General features: G+C 39.9%; 1 protein-coding gene across 1 annotated transcript; it reads left to right on the forward strand.

Moving 5' to 3' along the window:
- Positions 1-7,180: 7,180 nt before the first annotated feature.
- On the forward strand, positions 7,181-26,108 carry LOC139475521 (excitatory amino acid transporter-like). The gene is made up of 10 exons (XM_071258712.1): positions 7,181-7,222; positions 7,784-7,960; positions 16,715-16,913; positions 21,614-21,827; positions 22,407-22,618; positions 22,837-22,963; positions 23,811-24,044; positions 24,547-24,741; positions 25,282-25,416; positions 25,946-26,108. The coding sequence occupies exons 1-10, from the start codon at positions 7,181-7,183 to the stop codon at positions 26,106-26,108; spliced, it is 1,698 nt and encodes a 565-aa protein (XP_071114813.1).
- Positions 26,109-27,573: the final 1,465 nt, after the last annotated feature.

Genomic DNA, 27,573 nt, shown 5'->3' on the forward strand with positions numbered 1-27,573 from the left:
ACCCTCCACATCACATGCCTCCCCCATGGAAACTCAATCAGCTAAACCTAATCTAACCGATGACGAAGATTTCTCCACTACTGAGGAAACAATAGACACTACTCCAACTAAAACAAACCAAACTCCCCAACCAGCCAACACCCAAAACCTAAATAACCTCACCTTACTCCTAGCATACATGCATAGTCAAAACTCACCAAAAGCTAGCATGAAATCCTTCCACAAAGTAGCTTTCAATCTAAAATTAACCGATCTTCCCTTCTTCCTCTTTAACCTCCATCTAAAAGAACTCACCGAATAAAATAAAAACTAAAAACTAAATCACCAATCACCCGAACCCAATATTCGAAGGACTAAATATTTTTCAGTGGAACGCCAACGGACTCACCTCCCACGGCCATGAACTAAAAAATAAATTTAAACTAAATAAAGGCCCTCACATTGCTTGTATACAGGAAACCAAATTCTCAAAAAAATCCAAATTCACACTACCTAACTACAACTCAGTTAGAACTGACAGAGCTAAACCGAAAACAAGAAGAGCCGCAGGAGGACTAATCATATTTATCAGGGAAGATATAAATTACGAAGAAATAAAAATAGACACGCCAAACCTAGAAGCCAACGGCATTAAAATCACATTAAATAACCGAAACATAAACATCATAAATATTTACCACTGGGCGGAACAAAAAGTCCAAACTGAGGATCTAAACAAACTACTCCGAATAAGCGATAAATCTACTATATTCCTAGGAGACTTTAACGCTCACCATCCTACGTGGAGCATAGATGATAAAATAGATAATCATGGCAAATTAATCTCCGAATGGATAGAAACAAACGACCTAGTACTCCTTAATATCAACCAACCCACGAGGTACGATAAGATAAACCAAAAAATGTCGGCTATCGACCTAACCATATGCACCGCAGATCTAGCCCAAAGTACTCAATGGGAAGTGCACGACGTCCCGCTAGGTAGTGACCACTTCCCCATAAACATAACCATAGGAAATACAAACGTACCAATCCAAACAGAAAACCAAGAACCAAAATTCCATTACAATAAAGCTAACTGGGACCAATTCCAAGATATCTGCAACGAAGCTAACTTAAACGAAATAGAAAATAATGATCCAGAAACCTATTGTAAAAACCTAACAGACTATATAATAAACGCAGCCAAAACCTCCATCCCCTTCAAAACATCTAAGACAGGCAAACCGACGGTACCATGGTGGAATGAGGAAATAGAACAGACTAGACGAAAACGTAAATCAGCCTTCAATAAAGCAAAACGCGACTACAAATATTTAAACATAGCCCACGAACTAAACCACCAGGTTCAAAAACTAGTCCAAATAGCCAAAAGTAGAGACTGGAAAAACTTCTGCGAAGGTATAAATAACCGTACAGCTGCCAGAATGGTCTGGCGCAAAATCCACGCCATCAGAGGCTTAAAACGACATAAAAAAAACCCTAACATTGACAACTCAACCAACCCCGCCCAAAAAGCAAATAATCTCGCCAACCACTTTTCGGCCGTTAGCAGTAACACCAACTTCGGTAAAGCGGGTTTCATGTTTTTATGTTTGAATACTATTCCTGTTGTTTTTTCTGAGTTAAGGGAGAAGCCCCATTTGTCAGCCCATTGTTGTATTTTATTAAGAGATTTTTGGAGTAAATTTTGGACCATGTTCATGCTTTTAGTGCGGATCCAGATGGCTCCATCATCCGCGAATTTTGATGTGTTTACTTTAGGGGATAGGCCCTCGAATAGATCGTTTATCATTATATTGAAGAGGGTGGGGCTGAGGATACTGCCCTGTGGAGTACCATTTTCTAGGGGACATTGGTCCGATAGAGTTTGGTCTATACCCACGGTTATTTTACGATTGTTTAGGAAGTCCTGGATGTAGTTTATTATCTGACCTTTGAGTCCTATTTTTTTAAGTTTTTGTATTAGCCCATCGTGCCATACCATGTCGAAAGCTTTAGAGAAGTCTAAGAAGATGCCTGTGGTATATTGTTTATTTAGTTGTCCTGTCTTAATATCTTGTTCTAGTCGGGCGAGGTTATCTAGGGTTGAGCGGCCAGGAGTGAAACCGCTTTGATCTGGGTTTATGATGTTATTTTGGGTTAAGCAATGTTGTAATCTATTTTTAGCCATTGATTCCATTACTTTACATAAGTTTGAAGTTAGGGATATTGGTCTATATGAGTTAGCTTGATTAGCTGGTTTATTAGGTTTAGGGATTGGTATGACTAGGGCCTGTTTCCAGGGAGTAGGAACCTGTCCGTTTAGGTAGATGAGATTGTATAGTTTGAGTAGTGCCTGGAGTAGTTTTAGGGGGAGTTTTTAAATTATTTGGTAAGAAGTTAGGTCTAATGCTGGGGCTGTGCCCTTTTTCCTGTTTTGGATTACGTAGAGGAGCTCCTCCATTGTGTAGGGTTGGTTTATTTCTAGATTGTTATTGTTTGGTTCTTTTGTGGGTTTGTTTTCTGTTTTAAGTTTATCTTGGAATTTTTGGCTGAAGTTGGTGTTACTTCTAACGGCAGAAAAGTGGTTCCCTAAACAACTCTCTATCTAAAAAACTTGACTCAATACAATATCAGGCTCTCAAACTAATTACACGCACCTAACATGGCACCTCCTACGCTTCACTCCAGGCCTTAACAGGAGCAATGCCACTAAGTCTACGCAGGGAACAGCTAAGCTTAAATTTCTGGGCCGCGTCCCAATCAACCCTCTCATCCAAAACTTAATAAACCGCCCCAAAAACCAAGCTCTAGCTCGTAAACACCCCTTACTTACCCCAATATCCCAAAGAATAACAAACTACCTAAATGAACACCAAATTAAAAATCTTAAACAAAACTGCAAACAATCAAATATCTTCACCCTTAAACTTAAAATACCCAAAATAGACACAACACTAGCTAGCCAAATAAATAAACAAACCGACCCAAACATAGCTAAAACTACCACACTAGCATACATACACAAAAATTGGCCAAATTGGTGTCACATTTACACGGACGGATCCTCAGATCCGACCTCCAAACACACGGGTTTCGGAGTCCATACCACACAACCAACTAAAACCACACAATCCTTCCGACTCCCAAACAACCAATCAATATTAACGGCAGAACTAATGGGCATGGCCTCAGCCCTCCATAATCAAGAATCCAAAAACCACAAAAAAAATCCTAATACTTACCGACTCCCTAAGTGGACTACAAGCCGTCCAAAACAAAAATACCCAAAACCGACCTAAATTAATAAATCAAATACTTAAAAGCTCCAACGACCTAACTAAGGCAGGCAAACAAATAACCTTCTTGTGGATACCCGCCCACGTAGGAATATACGGTAATGAAAACGCCGATAAAGCAGCTAAACTATCCCTCAAAATCCCAGAAATAAGCTTAAACTTACCCATCTCAAAATCAGAAATTAAAAGTGTGAACAAGCAAAAAATCACCAAAAAATGGCATAACCTATATCTTAACTCAAATAGTCAAATCAAAAAAGTACTCAGCAAACCACTAACCAAACCAAAAATTCTCCATCCATCAAAAACAATCGACAGAGTAATCACTAAACTCCAAACAGGACACACCAACCTAAATAACCACCTAAAAAAATTTAAAAACACACTACAGGTAACTGCCCACACTGCAAACAACTAGAAACCCCAGACCACGCACTCATCCACTGCACACACTACCTAACACATCGAACCGCATTACAAACCACCCTCAATCTAAACAAGGCTCTCACTCTAGAAGCAATACTAAACCCACAAAATAAACTAGAAAACGTCAAGGCCTTAGGCGTATTCTTAATCAAAACGGAACTAATAAAACGCATCTAAAAACACAATAATCTACCAAATCAAAATCACATAAACAAACAAACATCCACCATACCCAGCTCCCTTAGTTCTCCCCACCAAACCCATCGGCATCTATTCCAAATCTCAAAATTCCCAAATTCTATATAAGCAACCCCTAAAGCCCCCTCTTGGATTGCACAGACCACTTTCGCCCCTCTCGGAAACACATTAAATGGCCTGGCCGGGCCCGTGTGCGAAATACGCATCAGTCGGAAAGCGCACGTTAAATCTCCAATGTAAGTAAGTTAGTCGAATAAGCAAATTATTTCATTGCATGGGCAACGAACTACACAATGCTAGTTAAGTCCATTGTTATTGGGGTCCTTTTTGCAAGTATGTCGTTTTAAAGAGATTATATTATTTTGTTTGGGCGACCAAACATTAAGTCAGTTCGGTACATGCACACACCAGTGATACATTGTTTACATCACACTGTCATGGCTTTCACATATAACAAAATATCTTGTCAACGCTGATGCGCCCGTTGATAATGTATTCTCCCTTGGACTATTTCTGTGCACTACGTCCAGCGCTGACAAATCCTGTCTGCTGAATAGTGAGCGAACAACGGAATGAAGGTATGTTACCCTTTGTTTAAACGGATTGGCGAGATAGGTGTGTGTAAGGGTTCGCATCCTCAAGCTTACGTTGGTTTGGTTGGTTGGTTTGTTGTTTAACGCCGCACTCAGCAATATTCCAGCTATATGACGGCGGTCTTTAAATAATCGAGTCTGGACCAGACATGCCCTAATATTATTGTTATATTGTCGAAAGCGGCGTTAAAACCAAATTCTCTCATCACTCAAAAACGAGTGGAGTAGGGTTTAAAAAGACAGAGTGGTACACGCGGGACTCTATTTGTAGATAGAATGTGTCCAAACGTAGTTCCAAAGAGGAGGGGGCACAGGTGGCCCAGTTGTCTAAGGCGCAACGATTCACTGTGCAGAGTTGCGCACCTTGGACACGCCAGAAACCAATGATTGTGGATTCGAATCCCGGTTCGCCCCGATTATATTTTGTCAGCACCATACCCGTGCTCGTGGGTTTCACCGAAGTGGTAAACGTCTAAGACCTGCATCACTTCGGGCCTTCCTCCCACATTAAGCTGACACGCCGTGATATAACTGGAATACTGTTAAAACGGCGTAAAACCCAACACACTCACTCCAATGAGGACACCTGCATGTGCCTGTCTGGTGTGCCTATAACGTGCACACAGGTTATAATAGGATACCGGCAAAAAGTTTGTTTTGTTCATTTTACTCAAAACATTGAAACCATATATAACAAATAACATCATCATTGAATTTCTATTTTCATTGTTTTGAGACTGTAAGTACTAAGCAATCGTATCTTAACTGTTAACAACTGGAAAAGGTCTCAATGTACGGTATTTGTCAATTCCAATTTCCAAACAGATCGATATTACAATGTCTTCAATATATAATGATAAATACAAAAGGCTCACAGCTTTGTTTGGAAGTATAAAAAAGTGAACCCTTTCCAAAGTGGCTGAGCAGTAAGCTATAGTATCGAGGTAGACATTGGTTTACAATGTGTACTACAGTGCTGATTTAATATTAGGAGAACAGTATTGATACAACGCACGGGACAGGTTCACAACACTGTCAGAGAGATGAGTGTAAATTCTAGATGGCAATTCCTTTGAGTGTCAGAGTGACACAATACTCTAAGCAAGAATATATAACTTTCCAATAGTCAACTTCCCTTTCATGTCGAGCAATATTCGAGCAGCTCTACATTTGTCTTTGGTGTCTACATTTCACAACTTTTGAGCTACAATTGAGCATGCTCTCTCTCTCTATCAAGATTCAAGGAACGCCCTACGACTCTTGCTCAAAAGTTGGTTGATTAAGGGTACACCATAAACGGCCTTTGTTAAGCTTTGCAAAAGTTTTATGGGAGAGTATCAGGATACACTCGACATCTATTTGTGCGTGCGTGCGTGGTGCGTGCATGGTGCGTGCGTGCATGTGGTTTCGACCTTAGGACAATATCTGCAGGATACACTCGACATCTATTTGTGCGTGCGTGCGTGGTGCGTGCGTGCGTGCGTGCGTGTGGTTTCGACCTTAGGACAATATCCGCAGGATACACTCGACATCTATTTGTACAGTTTGAGTTCGTCATGAGGTTATCTTTAGGTCTAGTGGTAGAGCGTCCGCCCGGAGAGCGGAAGGTCCGGGGTTAGATCCCCGGCCGCGTCATACCAAAAGACGTTAAAAGATGGTACTTGTTGTTACCCTGTTTAAGGGGATAAAACAAGGACGGGTCGGCTCGGAGTCAGTATGCTGTGTCTGAGGAAAGTTTTCATGTTAAACTGCGGCATGGTATCTCAGTGAGAGAGAGAGAGAGAGAGAGAGAGAGAGAGAGAGAGAGAGACATGTATGCATGTCGCTTTATAAGTGCAATGATCTTTGACCCGACGTTAAACCCAATTTCACCTCACCTTATAGCAGTTGTGACAATATGTCAGGTCGGGGTAGAGTGCCTTCATAGGAGCGATTGTGTCTCCACACTGTTTACAATTTCCTATGTGACACATGTCAGCAAAATGCATCTCATTTTTATTTATAACCAGCAGAATTTCTACACTACACTAGGGCAGGACATGCTAACCCTATTCACGAACACCTGGCGTCATCTCTAATTTTCAGTGCTATTTTTTCTGTGTTATTCCCTGGCGTTGACGTTTTATATTTACTTTCATAACAAACACATACTACCATAACTCCATTAGGCATACTACATGTATGATCAGACCCGTGAAGATCCGGGGTAGAATAGGTCTTCAGCAAAACCCATGCTTGCCGTAAAACGCGACTATGCTTGTTGTAAGAGGCGACTAACGGGATCGGACGGTCAGGCTCGCTGACATTGTTGATGCATGTCATCGATCCCAATTGAGTGGATTGATGCTTGTGATATCAATCACTTGATTGTCTGGTCCTGACTCGATTATTTACAGACCGCGGTCATATAGCTGGAATATTGCTGAGTGCGGCGTTAAACAACAAACAAACATGTATGGTCAACAAACAGTTAGGGTTTCTTTCTGTTGCTTCGACCTCAACCAATTCCCAAAATTATTTTGCTCATTATCTTTTGTAAAAAGCCATAAGGACCATTAAATCGATTTGGCGTGTGACAAAGGGTTCCTAAAGCAAGGTAAGCCTCAGTCGGCAAAGTATCATCCTTTAAATAATCGAGTCTGTGAAAGTGACATCAGCGGTTGCTAGTATGAGCAAATAACCATGTCGGGGTACGAAGGCCCCCCATCAGCTGTATACAACACTGTAAACACATGGTCCTGGATGTTAGTTGGCTCTTGCAACAAATAATGTTTTTTCAGCCTTTTCTTCAAGACCAACATTTTTTGTCTGTAATGTAGGATCGAACATGTTTTTTTGTTTATTTAACCCACTAAGATTTACTAACATGTTCGTTTCAAGTTTCTTGGTACTGATTGCGCGTAATAAGATTTGTAACTAAAGTAGTTAGAGTTTTGGCGTGGCCAATAATTATTTTTCATTGAGTAATAAACATGTAGGTTCGAACTTTGTTAATAGATGTCTGGAAATTGACAGATGTTAATATACATTTGTGTAAAATAAATAAGCTTCTAGCCACATACATTAACTGATGATTGAGTTAATATGTATCTTTTTCCGAGACTAGAATGCAGTTTTCGCTAAAACTCAGCTATATGACAGTAAAAACAAATGTTACGATTTGTTGTTGACAAGAGGTGAATAATGACCCAGAGACTCAGTATTCCTGAGGCTGGAAGTAATTATTGTGTCTATGTTACTCATTTAAAGTCTATTTTTAACCCTCAATGTTGTCACTTTTTTCAGGCCTTAGCATGTCTCCGCCGACATGCGTTGCTACCAGCAACACTCGTCTCTGTGGTTCTGGGATTTACGATCGGACTACTGTGCCGTCAGCTGAATCCTTCCCCTGACGTCGTCATCCTCATCTCATTTCCTGGGGAGATGTTTCTACGGATGTTGAAGATGCTGATTTTGCCTCTGGTAGTTTCCAGCATCATAACTGGTAATTTAAAATTTAATAGATTTCAACATTGTAAGCAATTTAGTTTTTTCAACTTTTATGTGGGATTGGTATTTTCGATACAATTTGTTTTATGTCAGTCTCTAATATTTGGACAAAAACGTTCATTATGATACGTCTTGAAAGTACTAGTACTTACTAAATTACAGATGAGTGTTCCATTTCCTTCATTAGGTAAGTTAGTGTCATTGTTCTATGAATCCTAATGAATAAATAATGATACTTTGACGTTGTATGGGTGCAGACCTTGTAAGAGCTTAGTCAAGGAATAGTCATCAGGTTTATATACTTATGGCAACATTTAGTGTACTGCCACATACGTCCTGATAATTATTTAGGTGTTATTCTGTGTATGGGTGTTATTGTATAACTGGGATGGTACAGAGATAGGATACAGGATGCAGTGTAATGAGGTTATATTTATGACGAAAGTCAGAACAAACGCCCTGAAACAAGTACGTCATGGTATCATCAGTATCAGAATACACGCAGAATGGTATCATATATATAATTACACGCACATACAAAATACAATCATACCCTGTGAGTGACGTTGGGAACTATGAGCAAATACATACACGGTAAGTAAATATGCATTCACTCACTCATTCGCAAATAAGGATATAGACAGGGTGAAGATATATAGTGCTGGATAGCTTTAAACTATTTACAAACTTACTCAGCTGGTTGACCATAACTATTTGTCCATATGTATGATAATATAACTGATTACACAAATATGTACAAATACGTATTAACAATGCATATAAAATATATCTCTAATGGGGAAAGCAGTGGTCAACTTAAACACCGCGCTCAGGACGGTAATGTCAGTCAACGTGAAAAGGTGTAAGGACGTGTGTGCAGGTGAAATCTGAGTGCTTGAATAGTATTTTAACAAGACAAATAAGGGGTAAGCTGACTTGAACAATGAAAACTACTTAATATACCCACATCCAATAACAGCTGAAACTAACTTAAATGCTAATAGATCACTGATTGAGGAAAAACGTCAACACGTCAGAGACCAGTCTCGATTATCTGACGAAAAAAGATTCCGTTGAGTGGGTAAGGTAAAATAGTAAAAAAAAGTATAAAAGTGAAAAGTATATGGATGGATCACTGACAATCAGTGATAACACCAGATGTTGGTGAAAAGGGCAAGCCTGTCCTGCTCCTGTGAGTAGCATCCGCCACTCACACAATCTTCATAAAAAAATATGTGCTTGTTAACTGACACCGCACAACAGTACTCTTGCCATGCGACGGCAGCATGTCAACAAACCAGAACATCAAGTGATGTATCAGAAATTCAGTCATATGACAGAGCATTTACTGAATTTGTTGAAATTGGAAATTTGTTAATTTTCAGTTATTACAACAGTTATTCTTCTGTCAGCGCTATAGAAAACAGCCGCTGTGCAGGTGTACTACATTTAAAGCAACACGTTAAAATAGCAATACATCAGTTCAGTACACTATATAGAAATATACTAATTGCCGAAAATACAACACTGTCACAACTGTGCATTTCAAGCCGTAACAAAAAAAACGTGTTGCAGCTTCAGGGCGAATTGTGGTGATGATATCATTTACTCCAATCCCTTAAGAATTGGAAAATAAGCAGATTCCTTTATGCCACAGTGTTATCAAAAGAGCCCGTTCCTCTAATCTTTATTATGATTATGGAATGTTTTGAACTCTTTAACTCCCCCTCCATACAGTAAGTACATGTCACATCTGAGATCAAAATGAAAAAACTCTAGCAGATTTTAATGATGTCGTATTCCGTCCAATAACTGGCAGCAGAGGCAACATTGTAAAGTATTTATTTTGTCATCCACGCATTATAATGTCTGTGAATATCGTTAGCTGTGTGCCATGGCTGCCCACATGGTTATACTAACACAGGCGGAATTAAGTCCCTTACCGTATATCATTTACAAGACAACTCGCCTACACACACACTCCTCTCCTTTGCTAAATGTCAATCATGAAAACTTGTCACTGATCTTTCATATTAACAGCTAAACCTTATCACCACTAAGCTACTTGACTTACATTAATCTCGTGATAAATATTCATAATGAACAATCTGTTCCTAATTAATATCCAAAATAAAGTCTTTTTATTGTTAATAGTGTCATGAACCGAACGTAATAAATAAATACATCGTGTGACACAGAAACTACGAATTTGGAATCTGCAACTTAGTTAAACAGTTTGTGTTTGTCTCTGGAGGTCGAGGCACTCAGCTCGACCTTCTCAATAGAAGTGTGAGGGGCGGTCGGGTAGCCTAGTGGTTAAAGCGTTCGCTCGTCACGCCGAAGACCCGGGTTCGATTCCCGACATGGGTACAATGTGTGAAGCCCATTTCTGGTGTCCCCCGCCGTGATATTGCTGGAATATTGCTAAAAGCGGCGTAAAACCTTACTCACTCACTCACTCAATAGAAGTGTGATTTCCGCTGAACTAGTGTATGTGTCGAGGTCCATGTATAAGTCATCGTCTGTTTTTTTAACCTAGTCGGTGTGTCACATTAACTGCTATGGATGTTTCGGATGTGAGTTTGCCTTATGTCGTGGTGTTCTTCACAGGTACAATCTCCTGCCATTCTGAATAACAACTATGAGGGAATCTTTGTTATTCTTTGTAGCACAATCAATTATATGTGTATTCTGCTTCAAGACACACCTGGCCGCAGTCATGGTGTCAATGGTGCCACACTTGGCGTGCTTACCATTTGTTGATAGGTATTGCATTGTGTTACTGTTCTCTCGATATTCACGTCAACATTCGGCCTCCACAAAAAATGTGAGTTCACTCCCTTTATTGGAACAATTCAGAACGGGCTCGGCGCAGTTTATCCAAAATCTGTCTCTGATGGTCTGAACTCTTAGTCCAAGTAAGAAACAGTGCTGTTGAAGTATGGTTTCAATCCTCCACATACTACTGCTGGCCATGTGGGAGTGAAGGGCAAACCTCGTGAGAGGATGAGGCCCGACCTAGTGGCTTAAGCTATTTGCTTGCTTAACACTGTCAAATGATATGCCCGATTACTTCGTCAATTGCTTCCCTGTCAGCCTGGGATTTAATCGAAAACAGCAAATTGCCCCCCAAAATAATTATCCTTCTGAGTTTGTTTTTGATATATTTTCTCAAACAAAGGTATTTTGTCTCACACCTTTAATTAACGAAACAGCTGTTGCTGAAAAACATATCTGGTTGGAGGGCACATCTCAGATCTATTTTCGTAAACTTTGTTTCAACCAGCCATGACTCCAAATAACTAATCTAAAACTGCTCCGTATGTAAGTAAGGATTTACCGTATATTCATACCATCCCATCAGCTTTTTGAAGGTATACAAGTGGTCCCACGTCACTGAAGAACTCTAAAGGATCGCTGTTGGGCACATGACAAAAAGCATCATTGTTGCTTTGATAAATGTAGAGACTGTTCCCTCTTTAACGTGTGGTGTGGCCTTCATTATTTCTGCAGTCCCAGGTTCCTTCTGAAATACATCAGGGTATTGTTCCATGATAAATTGAATCGGAACATGACTGGATGTTATTTTTTTGTCTATATGACATTATACTTTGCCAATCAAGTCTGAAGAACTTTAATACACATGTTCTCCTGAGAGTGGAGGAGTATTGACATCACCATCTGCACCTGGCATAGGTAAACTAGCTGTCTGATCATGATATCTGACATCCACAGTTTTACCACCAAGTATCTTCAGGTGTATTGCTCCGTAAGTAAAGAAGTGCCATTCCACAGGTCTCAGATGTAAGTACCTGAAATGATTTCATTGTGATTACGGGTGATGATGGGGTGTGTAGCAAGCTCCACCACAATCTCTTCATCCTCTTTGGCAAGGAGAAGCGTAAGTGAGTGTACCCTCCTCATGCATAGACTCGTCTGAGTAATCACTCTCGGTATATCTATGAAAGTGAAAACAGAACATGTGAAATCCCTTTCGTCCTCACTTTCATCCCCTTGAATGAAATGTACCTGAAAGAATATCTTGGCTGTGACAGGTTTTCTCTGTGATGATATCCTGCACTTTTTACACATAAACTGAAGACGTCCTTATTTGCCACATTAAGAGCATTCTCTAGTTTGTTTGTTCTTCAACGCCGCACTCAGGATCATTCCAGCTATATGACGACAGGCTGTAAATGATATTAAAAAAACATCGATCAACGCTTTTGGGATACAACGCCATGCATCTGCAAAGTCGGCGAGACTGATCACCAATCTCGCTAGTCGCCTCTTTTGACAAGCATGGGTGGCTATACACCCGTATTTTCACTCGGACATTCTCTAGTTTTATATCCACATTCCTCACTTGTGTGATTCTGAAATCCACAGCTGAAACAAGGTTTCCTAGATTTTTGCCATCTCCCTTTGACCAATTTGGTTCACTGAACCACTTGAATGGATTCCATGGTTACCAATATTGCCTCGGTGACCACCAGTCGTTTGATACAAATTCAGGACAGCACTTTCCTCTGCTAAAGCTGTATCTACTGCTTGTTGAAAAGTAAAGTCTCTTGATAGTAACTTCATTTGCTTGTGTTCCGAGTGCAAGAATAAACCTGTCTCAAACCTTCCTCCAACGTGTCACCTGTGAATTACAAGAGGTTGCAATTTTCTTAGATGAAACTGTTGCAACAGCTTTTTCTTTCTGATGGCATAGACTTGTTTTGTTTTAATTGTTATTTCTTGCGTTTGTATATGGAGTGGGGGTGGGTGATGAGTTAAACGTGGCAGTGTGGGTGTGGCTTATCTCGAATACTACTGTCTGAGGCATAACAAAAACCCTCTCGCTCATCAACAAATGTACACATTTTTCTTGTAGGTCTTGCTAACCTTAATAGCAAGTCAGCTGGACAGATTGGTGTGTATACCATTATCTACTACATCGCTACCACATTATTGGCAACAATGATCGGCCTCATGCTCGTTCTCACCATTAGACCAGGCCAGGTTGCCAAAAACAACGTCATGAGTGTCAGGTCATCAACAGGTGCCCTTTCCATGGGCAACGAACTACACAATGCTAGTTAAGTCCATTGTTATTGGGGTCCTTTTTGCAAGTATGTCGTTTGAAAGAGATTATATTATTTTGTTTGGGCGACCAAACATTAAGTCAGTTCGGTACATGCACACACCAGTGATACATTGTTTACATCACACTGTCATGGCTTTCACATGTAACAAAATATCTTGTCAACGCTGATGCGCCCGTTGATAATGTATTCTCCCTTGGACTATTTCTGTGCACTACGTCCAGCGCTGACAAATCCTGTCTGCTGAATAGTGAGCGAACAACGGAATGAAGGTATGTTACCCTTTGTTTAAACGGATTAGCGAGATAGGGGTGTGTAAGGGTTCGCATCCTCAAGCTTACGTTGGTTTGGTTGGTTGGTTTGTTGTTTAACGCCGCACTCAGCAATATTCCAGCTATATGACGGCGGTCTTTAAATAATCGAGTTTGGACCAGACATGCCCTAATATTATTGTTATATTGTCGAAAGCGGCGTTAAAACCAAATTCTCTCATCACTCAAAAACGAGTGGAGTAGGGTTTAAAAAGACAGAGTGGTACACGCGGGACTCTATTTGTAGATAGAATGTGTCCAAACGTAGTTCCAAAGAGGAGGGGGCACAGGTGGCCCAGTTGTCTAAGGCGCAACGATTCACTGTGCAGAGTTGCGCACCTTGGACACGCCAGAAACCAATGATTGTGGATTCGAATCCCGGTTCGCCCCGATTATATTTTGTCAGCACCATACCCGTGCTCGTGGGTTTCACCGAAGTGGTAAACGTCTAAGACCTGCATCACTTCGGGCCTTCCTCCCACATTAAGCTGACACGCCGTGATGTAACTGGAATACTGTTAAAACGGCGTAAAACCCAACACACTCACTCCAATGAGGACACCTGCATGTGCCTGTCTGGTGTGCCTATAACGTGCACACAGGTTATAATAGGATACCGGCAAAAAGTTTGTTTTGTTCATTTTACTCAAAACATTGAAACCATATATAACAAATAACATCATCATTGAATTTCTATTTTCATTGTTTTGAGACTGTAAGTACTAAGCAATCGTATCTTAACTGTTAACAACTGGAAAAGGTCTCAATGTACGGTATTTGTCAATTCCAATTTCCAAACAGATCGATATTACAATGTCTTCAATATATAATGATAAATACAAAAGGCTCACAGCTTTGTTTGGAAGTATAAAAAAGTGAACCCTTTCCAAAGTGGCTGAGCAGTAAGCTATAGTATCGAGGTAGACATTGGTTTACAATGTGTACTACAGTGCTGATTTAATATTAGGAGAACAGTATTGATACAACGCACGGGACAGGTTCACAACACTCTGTCAGAGAGATGAGTGTAAATTCTAGATGGCAATTCCTTTGAGTGTCAGAGTGACACAATACTCTAAACAAGAATATATAACTTTCCAATAGTCAACTTCCCTTTCATGTCGAGCAATATTCGAGCAGCTCTACATTTGTCTTTGGTGTCTACATTTCACAACTTTTGAGCTACAATTGAGCATGCTCTCTCTCTCTATCAAGATTCAAGGAACGCCCTACGACTCTTGCTCAAAAGTTGGTTGATTAAGGGTACACCATAAACGGCCTTTGTTAAGCTTTGCAAAAGTTTTATGGGAGAGTAGCAGGATACACTCGACATCTATTTGTGCGTGCGTGCGTGGTGCGTGCATGGTGCGTGCGTGCGTGCGTGTGGTTTCGACCTTAGGACAATATCTGCAGGATACACTCGACATCTATTTGTGCGTGCGTGGTGCGTGCATGGTGCGTGCGTGCGTGCGTGTGGTTTCGACCTTAGGACAATATCTGCAGGATACACTCGACATCTATTTGTACTGTTTGAGTTCGTCATGAGGTTATCTTTAGGTCTAGTGGTAGAGCGTCCGCCCGGAGAGCGGAAGGTCCGGGGTTCGATCCCCGGCCGCGTCATACCAAAAGACGTTAAAAGATGGTACTTGTTGTTACCCTGTTTAAGGGGATAAAACAAGGACGGGTCGGCTCGGAGTCAGTATGCTGTGTCTGAGCAAAGTTTTCATGTTAAACTGCGGCATGGTATCTCAGTGAGCTAGCACTATAAATCGGCATCAGTCCGGACCAACAAAAGCAGCCACACACACACAGAGAGAGAGAGAGAGAGAGAGAGAGAGAGAGAGAGACATGTATGCATGTCGCTATATAAGTGCAATGATCTTTGACCCGACTTTAAACCCAATTTCACCTCACCTTATAGCAGTTGTGACAATATGTCAGGTCGGGGTAGAGTGCCTTCATAGGAGCGATTGTGTCTCCACACTGTTTACAATTTCCTATGTGACACATGTCAGCAAAATGCATCTCATTTTTATTTATAACCAGCAGAATTTCTACACTACACTAGGGCAGGACATGCTAACCATATTCACGAACACCTGGCGTCATCTCTAATTTTCAGTGCTATTTTTTCTGTGTTATTCCCTGGCGTTGACGTTTTATATTTACTTTCATAACAAACACATACTACCATAACTCCATTAGGCATACCACATGTATGATCAGACCCGTGAAGATCCGGGGTAGAATAGGTCTTCAGCAACCCATGCTTGCCGTAAAACGCGACTATGCTTGTTGTAAGAGGCGACTAACGGGATCGGACGGTCAGGCTCGCTGACATTGTTGATGCATGTCATCGATCCCAATTGAGTGGATTGATGCTTGTGATATCAATCACTTGATTGTCTGGTCCTGACTCGATTATTTACAGACCGCGGTCATATAGCTGGAATATTGCTGAGTGCGGCGTGAAACAACAAACAAACATGTATGGTCAACAAAGACACCCAGTTAGGTTTTCTTTCTGTTGCTTCGACCTCAACCAATTCCCAAAATTATTTTGCTCATTATCTTTTGTAAAAAGCCATTAGGACCATTAAATCGATTTGGCGTGTGACAAAGGGTTTCTAAAGCAAGGTAAGCCTCAGTCGGCAAAGTATCATCCTTTAAATAATCGAGTCTGTGAAAGTGACATCAGCGGTTGCTAGTATGAGCAAATAACCATGTCGGGGTACGAAGGCCCCCCATCAGCTGTATACAACACTGTAAACACATGGTCCTGGATGTTAGTTGGCTCTTGCAACAAATAATGTTTTTTCAGCCTTTTCTTCAAGACCAACATTTTTTGTCTGTAATGTAGGATCGAACATGTTTTTTTGTTTATTTAACCCACTAAGATTTACTAACATGTTCGTTTCAAGTTTCTTGGTACTGATTGCGCGTAATAAGATTTGTAACTAAAGTAGTTAGAGTTTTGGCGTGGCCAATAATTATTTTTCATTGAGTAATAAACATGTAGGTTCGAACTTTGTTAAAAGATGTCTGGAAATTGACAGATGTTAATATACATTTGTGTAAAATAAATAAGCTTCTAGCCACATACATTAACTGATGATTGAGTTAATATGTATCTTTTTCCGAGACTAGAATGCAGTTTTCGCTAAAACTCAGCTATATGACAGTAAAAACAAATGTTACGATTTCTTGTTGACAAGAGGTGAATAATGACCCAGAGACTCAGTATTCCTGAGGCTGGAAGTAATTATTGTGTCTATGTTACTCATTTAAAGTCTATTTTTAATCCTCAATGTTGTCACTTTTTTCAGGCCTTAGCATGTCTCCGCCGACATGCGTTGCTACCAGCAACACTCGTCTCTGTGGTTCTGGGATTTACGATCGGACTACTGTGCCGTCAGCTGAATCCTTCCCCTGACGTCGTCATCCTCATCTCATTTCCTGGGGAGATGTTTCTACGGATGTTGAAGATGCTGATTTTGCCTCTGGTAGTTTCCAGCATCATAACTGGTAATTTAAAATTTAATAGATTTCAACATTGTAAGCAATTTAGTTTTTAAAACTTTTATGTGGGATTGGTATTTGTCGATACAATTTGTTTTATGTCAGTCTCTAATATTTGGACAAAAACGTTCATTATGATACGTCTTGAAAGTACTAGTACTTACTAAATTACAGATGAGTGTTCCATTTCCTTCATTAGGTAAGTTAGTGTCATTGTTCTATGAATCCTAATGAATAAATAATGATACTTTGAAGCTGTATGGGTGCAGACCTTGTAAGAGCTTAGTCAAGGAATAGTCATCAGGTTTATATACTTATGGCAACATTTAGTGTACTGCCACATACGTCCTGATAATTATTTAGGTGTTATTCTGTGTATGGGTGTTATTGTATAACTGGGATGGTACAGAGATAGGATACAGGATGCAGTGTAATGAGGTTATATTTATGACGAAAGTCAGAACAAACGCCCTGAAACAAGTAAGTCATGGTATCATCAGTATCAGAATACACGCAGAATGGTATCATATATATAATTACACGCACATACAAAATACAATCATACCCTGTGGGTGACGTTGGGAACTATGAGCAAATACATACACGGTAAGTAAATATCACTCATTCGCAAATAAGGATATAGACAGGGTGAAGATATATAGTGCTGGATAGCTTTAAACTATTTACAAACTTACTCAGCTGGTTGACCACAACTATTTGTCCATATGTATGATAATATAACTGATTACACAAATATGTACAAATACGTATTAACAATGCATATAAAATATATCTCTAATGGGGAAAGCAGTGGTCAACTTAAACACCGCGCTCAGGACGGTAATGTCAGTCAACGTGAAAAGGTGTAAGGACGTGTGTGCAGGTGAAATCTGAGTGCTTGAATAGTATTTTAACAAGACAAATAAGGGGTAAGCTGACTTGAACAATGAAAACTACTTAATATACCCACATCCAATAACAGCTGAAACTAACTCAAATGCTAATAGATCACTGATTGAGGAAAAACGTCAACACGCCAGAGACCAGTCTCGATTATCTGACAAAAAAAGATTCCGTTGAGTGGGTAAGGTAAAATAGTAAAAAAAAGTATAAAAGTGAAAAGTATATGGATGGATCACTGACAATCAGTGATAACACCAGATGTTGGTGAAAAGGGCAAGCCTGTCCTGCTCCTGTGAGTAGCATCCGCCACTCACACAATCTTCTAAAAAAATATGTGTTTGTTAACTGACACCCACCGCACAACAGTACTCTTGCCATGCGACGGCAGCATGTCAACAAAACAGAACATCAAGTGATGGATCAGAAATTCAGTCATATGACAGAGCATTTACTGAATTTGTTGAAATTGGAAATTTGTTAATTTTCAGTTATTACAACAGTTATTCTTCTGTCAGCGCTATAGAAAACAGCCGCTGTGCAGGTGTACTACATTTAAAGCAACACGTTAAAATAGCAATACATCAGTTCAGTACACTATATAGAAATATACTAATTGCCGAAAATACAACACTGTCACAACTGTGCATTTCAAGCCGTAACAAAAAAAACGTGTTGCAGCTTCAGGGCGAATTGTGGTGATGATATCATTTACTCCAATCCCTTAAGAATTGGAAAATAAGCAGATTCCTTTATGCCACAGTGTTATCAAAAGAGCCCGTTCCTCTAATCTTTATTATGATTATGGAATGTTTTGAACTCTTTAACTCCCCCTCCATACAGTAAGTACATGTCACATCTGAGATCAAAATGAAAAAACTCTAGCAGATTTTAATGATGTCGTATTCCGTCCAATAACTGGCAGCAGAGGCAACATTGTAAAGTATTTATTTTGTCATCCACGCATTATAATGTCTGTGAATATCGTTAGCTGTGTGCCATGGCTGCCCACATGGTTATACTAACACAGGCGGAATTAAGTCCCTTACCGTATATCATTTACAAGACAACTCGCCTACACACACACTCCTCTCCTTTGCTAAATGTCAATCATGAAAACTTGTCACTGATCTTTCATATTAACAGCTAAACCTTATCACCACTAAGCTACTTGACTTACAATAATCTCGTGATAAATATTCATAATGAACAATCTGTTCCTAATTAATATCCAAAATAAAGTCTTTTTATTGTTAATAGTGTCATGAACCGAACGTAATAAATAAATACATCGTGTGACACAGAAACTACGAATTTGGAATCTGCAACTTAGTTAAACAGTTTGTGTTTGTCTCTGGAGGTCGAGGCACTCAGCTCGACCTTCTCAATAGAAGTGTGATTTCCGCTGAACTAGTGTATGTGTCGAGGTCCATGTATAAGTCATCGTCTGTTTTTTTAACCTAGTCGGTGTGTCACATTAACTGCTATGGATGTTTCGGATGTGAGTTTGCCTTATGTCGTGGTGTTCTTCACAGGTACAATCTCCTGCCATTCTGAATAACAACTATGAGGGAATCTTTGTTATTCTTTGTAGCACAATCAATTATATGTGTATTCTGCTTCAAGACACACCTGGCCGCAGTCATGGTGTCAATGGTGCCACATTTGGCGCGCTTACCATTTCTTGATAGGTATTGCATTGTGTTACTGTTCTCTCGATATTCACGTCAACATTCGGCCTCCACACAAAAATGTGAGTTCACTACCCTTTATTGGAACAATTCAGAACGGGCTCGGCGAAGTTTATCCAACATCTGTCTCTGATGGTCTGAACTCTTAGTCCAAGTAAGAAACAGTGCTGTTGAAGTATGGTTTCAATCCTCCACATACTACTGCTGGCCATGTGGGAGTGAAGGGCAAACCTCGTGAGAGGATGAGGCCCGACCTAGTGGCTTAAGCTATTTGCTTGCTTAACACTGTCAAATGATATGCCCGATTACTTCGTCAATTGCTTCCCTGTCAGCCTGGGATTTAATCGAAAACAGCAAATTGCCCCCCAAAATAATTATCCTTCTGAGTTTGTTTTTGATATATTTTCTCAAACAAAGGTATTTTGTCTCACACCTTTAATTAACGAAACAGCTGTTGCTGAAAAACATATCTGGTTGGAGGGCACATCTCAGATCTATTTTCGTAAACTTTGTTTCAACCAGCCATGACTCCAAATAACTAATCTAAAACTGCTCCGTATGTAAGTAAGGATTTACCGTATATTCATACCATCCCATCAGCTTTTTGAAGGTATACAAGTGGTCCCACGTCACTGAAGAACTCTAAAGGATCGCTGTTGGGCACATGACAAAAAGCATCATTGTTGCTTTGATAAATGTAGAGACTGTTCCCTCTTTAACGTGTGGTGTGGCCTTCATTATTTCTGCAGTCCCAGGTTCCTTCTGAAATACATCAGGGTATTGTTCCATGATAAATTGAATCGGAACATGACTGGATGTTATTTTTTTGTCTATATGACATTATACTTTGCCAATCAAGTCTGAAGAACTTTAATACACATGTTCTCCTGAGAGTGGAGGAGTATTGACATCACCATCTGCACCTGGCATAGGTAAACTAGCTGTCTGATCATGATATCTGACATCCACAGTTTTACCACCAAGTATCTTCAGGTGTATTGCTCCGTAAGTAAAGAAGTGCCATTCCACAGGTCTCAGATGTAAGTACCTGAAATGATTTCATTGTGATTACGGGTGATGATGGGGTGTGTAGCAAGCTCCACCACAATCTCTTCATCCTCTTTGGCAAGGAGAAGCGTAAGTGAGTGTACCCTCCTCATGCATAGACTCGTCTGAGTAATCACTCTCGGTATATCTATGAAAGTGAAAACAGAACATGTGAAATCCCTTTCGTCCTCACTTTCATCCCCTTGAATGAAATGTACCTGAAAGAATATCTTGGCTGTGACAGGTTTTCTCTGTGATGATATCCTGCACTTTTTACACATAAACTGAAGACGTCCTTATTTGCCACATTAAGAGCATTCTCTAGTTTGTTTGTTCTTCAACGCCGCACTCAGGATCATTCCAGCTATATGACGACAGGCTGTAAATGATATTAAAAAAACATCGATCAACGCTTTTGGGATACAACGCCATGCATCTGCAAAGTCGGCGAGACTGATCACCAATCTCGCTAGTCGCCTCTTTTGACAAGCATGGGTGGCTATACACCCGTATTTTCACTCGGACATTCTCTAGTTTTATATCCACATTCCTCACTTGTGTGATTCTGAAATCCACAGCTGAAACAAGGTTTCCTAGATTTTTGCCATCTCCCTTTGACCAATTTGGTTCACTGAACCACTTGAATGGATTCCATGGTTACCAATATTGCCTCGGTGACCACCAGTCGTTTGATACAAATTCAGGACAGCACTTTCCTCTGCTAAAGCTGTATCTACTGCTTGTTGAAAAGTAAAGTCTCTTGATAGTAACTTCATTTGCTTGTGTTCCGAGTGCAAGAATAAACCTGTCTCAAACCTTCCTCCAACGTGTCACCTGTGAATTACAAGAGGTTGCAATTTTCTTAGATGAAACTGTTGCAACAGCTTTTTCTTTCTGATGGCATAGACTTGTTTTGTTTTAATTGTTATTTCTTGCGTTTGTATATGGAGTGGGGGTGGGTGATGAGTTAAACGTGGCAGTGTGGGTGTGGCTTATCTCGAATACTACTGTCTGAGGCATAACAAAAACCCTCTCGCTCATCAACAAATGTACACATTTTTCTTGTAGGTCTTGCTAACCTTAATAGCAAGTCAGCTGGACAGATTGGTGTGTATACCATTATCTACTACATCGCTACCACATTATTGGCAACAATGATCGGCCTCATGCTCGTTCTCACCATTAGACCAGGCCAGGTTGCCAAAAACAACGTCATGAGTGTCAGGTCATCAACAGGTGCCCTTTCCGCTTCAGTTAGAGACGTGTTCCTGGATTTAGTCAGGTTAGTTATATTAAAATTGCTGATGATTCTAATGCCGAAATTGTCGCCGAAATATTTTTTAAAAAAACAACTTGCGACCCAAGTTGTTCCAGGGTGTTTCTTCTAAAAGATATTCAGGTTCATATCAATTAAAGAAATATCTAGTTTTGCGGCTGTAACATAACTCCAGACAAAAGTACAATTTGTTGTGATACCTTTATCACGAGACGTAACTGGAGGTTCAGACGAGGATGTTAAAATAGCGTAAAAATAGTGTTCGACTGTGTGACACGTAATTCCTATCATAAACAATATATCGTTAACCAGATTGTCCACAACCACCGGCAGATTAGTGATGGCGTAAACCGTGGGATATCGTGCAGGGGGTAGACGCATACCTGTAGTTTTAAAGAGTTACATAAACAATATTACTATGATAGATTGCTCTTAAACATATCTTTAACCATTTGTAATGTTATAACTTGTTCATAACATTTGTAACAATGCAAATACCTTTCGTTTATTATGAAAATATCCTTAATGTCTATACTCATCTTGATGTTGGTTATTTAACACTGACCTCTTTGTAATCCTCTGCAGGAACCTTTTCCCAGAAAATGTTGTTCAGGCGAGCTTTCAAGCAAGTGGCACTGTTTATGTACAGACGCACACAGGAGTATCTCTACTAGATAATAACTCTACAGCTGCAAATACTTCCAATTCCAACAGTTCGAATGATACATCATCAGTTCAAAGCAGAGAAGATGTATGGGCTCCAAAATCAGTCTACAGGCCAGGAATGAACATGTTAGGTATGATGGCGTTAGTAGTTCCATGTTCCATGTACAAGGGATGGCTGAACAGTTCTGAGTCTAACTATGATGGAATGCGTGGATATATTTATTCATTAAACCCTCTGGGGTCCACACACTTCTGCCAACGACGCTAAAGTGCCCGCATATGAGATTCAGCATTAAATATGTTATCTATTGTTAGTATGACATTGTTTTGGATTGTCTTTCATCTGCAGGGATATTGAGCTACTTCGTGTTCTTTGGTGTAATCCTTGGTCGCCTCGGGGAAAAGGGAAAGGTGGTGCTGCGTTTCTTCACTGTAGTTAATGACACTACAATTAAAATGATATGGTTAATTTTGTGGTGAGTATCATACTAAACAAACGCTGTATAGTTTAGTCCAACTGAACCATCTCTACCTACAAGGAGAGTTAACGCCATGGCGCCTTGTCCATCTCCGGTTGTTGTAAAAGTACCTTTAAAAAATTAAGCTTAATGCGTGCCATGAATAATGTCTCCTGATTGATTAAAAGCTGGCTGCAGCATTATCCACTGCAATATATTGACACAACTGGGATAACTGACCCTGCGGTGGTTTGAACTTCACATCCTGCATACATATTATCTATTTGCAGTGTTTCAGGTTTCTCTCTGAAATCACCAGCTATTTTCAGATGAAATGTTGCGCACCCGGACCAAGCAATAAAGAATATGTTTACAACAAGAAGCATCAGCATATTGGGACATTCATTATTTGTTTTCCTTTAACTCATCCCTTTCTCGATTAATTTTGTTAACAGTAATTTAATCTGCACAAAGAAACTCTTGTTACGTTTTGTTGTGTATTTTGGGATTGGGACAATGATTAATTTCTGTCCAGCAGCTGACGTTAAAGCTAACAATACTTTTCAATTCTTGTTTTCAATCCTTGTGCCTGTGGAGATTCCGGGTCAAAACAGGGCGAGAGATAATCGTTGACCTTGCTAGATGTTATTGTGCTCAGATGGCGTTAACAATACTTTTCATCACTTGTTTCTCCATTTCGTTTGCTGCAGTCGTGATCAAACTAAAATATTCAGTAATTAAAAAATCATTCTTATAGTTGATCATGTTGTATCGATGTCCCGTTGTTGAATGTACATGATTTACACTACTGGGATTGCTATCAATCATATCGATGAATAAACTCTGAAATATTTATCTTTTTAAGGTATTCTCCAATCGGAATTATGTTCCTGATTATGGGGAAGATTCTAGAAGTCAAGAACCTCGCTGAAACCGCCCAACAGCTGGCCGTCTACATAATGACAACTTTGACAGGTCTCGGAATCCATGTTCTTATAGTCCTTCCTCTACTGCATCTTGCCTTGACGAGAAAGAATCCTTACAAAATCATGAAAGGAATACCACAGGCCGTTTTAACGGTTGCTGCAACAGCTTCCAGGTGACTATTTGAAATACATCTGAAATGACAAACAGTAATTTTATCATTTGTTTACATCTATCGATAGTGTCAGTAGAGTAGCGCGACACCAATTTTAACTCATGATTTGGTGCATTCGAGCCACCCATATTAATAGTGAATCTTTAGAAAATTTGTAAATAAATCTATTATTTCCCAAATAACTACAGTCTGGCAATCTATATTAAAGTATACAACTCAAGTTTTGATGGTGTCATGTAAGTAACGTCTTGATATATACAGTCAGTGAGTATGCCGCTTTTACCAATATTCCAGTACATCATGTTCAATATCATGACAGAGGACACCAGGAATGGGCCTCACGCACTGTACCAATCTTGATAAAAGCAATGTTGCTTCCAAATGATTATTAATAATATATAATAACCCTTTATGCGGTCAGGTTCTGCTGTTGTGTGTTTATCAACCAGGATTTCAGGTTGTCTTTATATAAGGATTATAACGAATGAATGTTTATGTTTAGCTCTGCAACCTTACCCATTACTATTCGATGTTGCGAAGAGAACTTGAAGATTAACACTGCCATCACTCGTTTTGTGCTGCCGATAGGGGCAACCATCAACATGGATGGTACAGCCATCTTCCAAGTCATCTCTGCCGTTTATATTGCCCAGATACGTAGAATACCCCTACACTTCATCGAAGTCATAGTATTAAGGTAAATGAACCTATTAGTACATGCTGAGGGTCTTACGACATGTAGCGAATCTCACTAGAACGGTGTCTGAAATAGAACAAAATATCCCCGAGATGTACCGAGGAGGTTTGCAACATTATTGTTGAAAGTTGGATATATTTGGTGTCAATCAAAATATAATTAATAATCAAACCTAAAAAATATTCAAAATCGATACGAACGGATGAGACCATCATACAATTTAAAAAGATTCACCACAACTCGAGTTCACTTCACTCGTCATTTCCAGTGTAAAAGACCACATTTAGGTGATTACAGAAGTTAATGACAATGCCACCCCTGTCTGTATAGTCATCATCTATTGTAAATGTACATGCTACTGGCCTACAACAATACACATTTGCACATTCCAGATATTCAGAGATGTGTTTTATTGAAAGCATCGAAAATTTGATATTGCATTTAAGATAATATGAACAAAATACACTCACATATCGTACTATCTAAACAACAAATTCTTTCGCCGCTTTGAGTTCATTATCAAATGGCCATGTGTTTCAGTTTGTGTACAGTGTTGGGCAGTGTAGGCGTGGCGGGAGTGCCCAACTCGGCTATAATGGTATTGATGGTGATCCTGTCATCTGTGGGTCTTCCTGTAGAAGACATCTCCGTCTTGCTGGCAGTCGACTGGTTCCTGTAAGCAAGAGGACTACACATTTTAATCAATGATGCATAAATGAAAATGTTTTTTTAGGAATCTGTGAAACCATAGGACATTGAAAGCTAACTTGTTATTATTAAAAGAGAGACAAGTCCATGCAAGTCATAGGGACGAGTAATATAACACCTTGACTCAACTGTTCAGTTGCAAGAACAAAGCACCTTTGTATCCCGATTTGTTTTTGTAATGTACCATTTCTCTGTCTTGGAGCACAGTCAAATATGCTGGTCCAACGAATAGCGCCTCGGCACATCTCACTTGTATTCACTTAGTCCCGCGAACGCACGGCCCTGGAGCATGTGAACCTCCAGGTGTATGCACCTCGAGCGACATCTTTGTTTTATATTGTGTATTTATTACTTACATTATCGCGATATCATCTTACTACACGTGGCTCTATACGTTATTGGTAATAATGTAACTCTGTGCGAAATTCAAGTAAGTGCTTTCAGTTACAATTATAGGAAACCTAGAACGATGACATTTGTCTTCTTGTATTGACAGGGCTCGAATGCAGGGTATGGTGAATATAACGGGTGACTGTTTTGCCGCATCTATGCTGGATCACTTCTTTCCATACACGCCCGTCGAGCAGTCCATACACGCAGTCGTCGTGGATTCCAGGATCACTGACGATGACGCCTTTAGTCCGGATACCGATGTATAAGACGCGCATCGTTCTCTCAAGTAGTTTGTATGACACCGCACTACACCAATAACAAAAGCATGCATGTGGGCAGAGCAGGCTATTCGTTTCATGGTCAAGTGTGACCACCCATTTGAATTGCCTTGTGATTTATGCGTATTGACTATTAATCAGATGTTTTTATCAAATGACTATTCACGCCTCTTTGTGACTCCCCGGGATCACTATGACAGCCAGAACGCAAATGCATATTGTCCACAGAAGGGTCACTGGACAGTACTACCGACACAACATACGGGCACGAAAAGTTGTGCCGCTTGCACACCATGCTGTTTCAAGTTTTGTCTTTCGAAATGAAAACGCCCACCGTGAACATATCATTACTCTCCGCCCCCATCTGCAAAACATCACCAGAATGCAATGGCCAGCAATGAATCCTCGCCTTCGTCCCCCCTTTCCAAGAACAACGTTAATCACGGTGTGGACAAGAGTCTCTCAAATTGTCATTGGGAGGCAGAAGCCACTATTGATCAAATCATCTCAAACTTTATGTTTCGCTACACACCCTTGTCGTCTTTCTTGGTTGTTAATACACCGCAAACTAGTTCTTTTATGTACTGTTCCATCCAGTCCTTCATTTTCTTAACCATCAATTGAAATCACTCGATACCTCTTTGTATTTCTGTAACCATCTGTTATTTTCGAATATCCCTTAATGTTTTGTAGAGTATTCATAAGAGATGGGATTATACTTATAGTGGTATTGGTAACTGTGTTTCGAAATCTTGACTTTGTACCCGTATTCGGTGTTCTATTACCAAGCTTTTTTCACAACTATATGATATCAAAATATAGCATTATCGCCTATATCAGGGTACTCGGGCCTCATCTTGTATGAATTTTAGCGCCGAATGAGAGCCGTATAAACAAGACGTTCATGGAAACAGGATACGAGTCACATTCAGGATCATTTGAAATATAAGCTGTTTTCTTGCTTTTTAGTGTATTTATTTTAAACAAGATAAACGTTTATCCGAACAAAGGAATAAAGCAATAAAGTGTACCCACTGTGGCAGTGCGTTTCGTCCATCGACCCCAGTACAGGGAATGCTTATTAGCGTTTACATCTATTTACACGCCTGCGTAAAGACCTTAATCCCTTAAGAGTGCTATACAACATTTATCGTGTCGTCATCATAAATAACATCGCCCTTTTCCGTAATCCCCTATGAATGTTATGTGCGAAAATACGACAAACCAATCAGAATGCGCGTATGATTTCAAGTTCTTCGTCAAAGAATCCCTCAGAAATAATTTTTGATTTTACAGTTGTCTTGCATCTAAAAATATACCCAGGACACAGTTAAATGTGCTCAATCATATTGTATTATGCCCGTTTGCGCTAAGACGGAACCCGGTCGCAAAAATGGCCATGAGAAGGGCACGAGTCGCGAGTTAGTCACGAATGGGAGAACTCGTTTTAATC

Source organism: Haliotis cracherodii, unplaced genomic scaffold (genome assembly GCF_022045235.1).
Source record: "Haliotis cracherodii isolate W230 unplaced genomic scaffold, xgHalCrac1.p SCAF_3, whole genome shotgun sequence".
Classification (NCBI taxonomy): Eukaryota; Metazoa; Mollusca; class Gastropoda; order Lepetellida; family Haliotidae; genus Haliotis; species Haliotis cracherodii.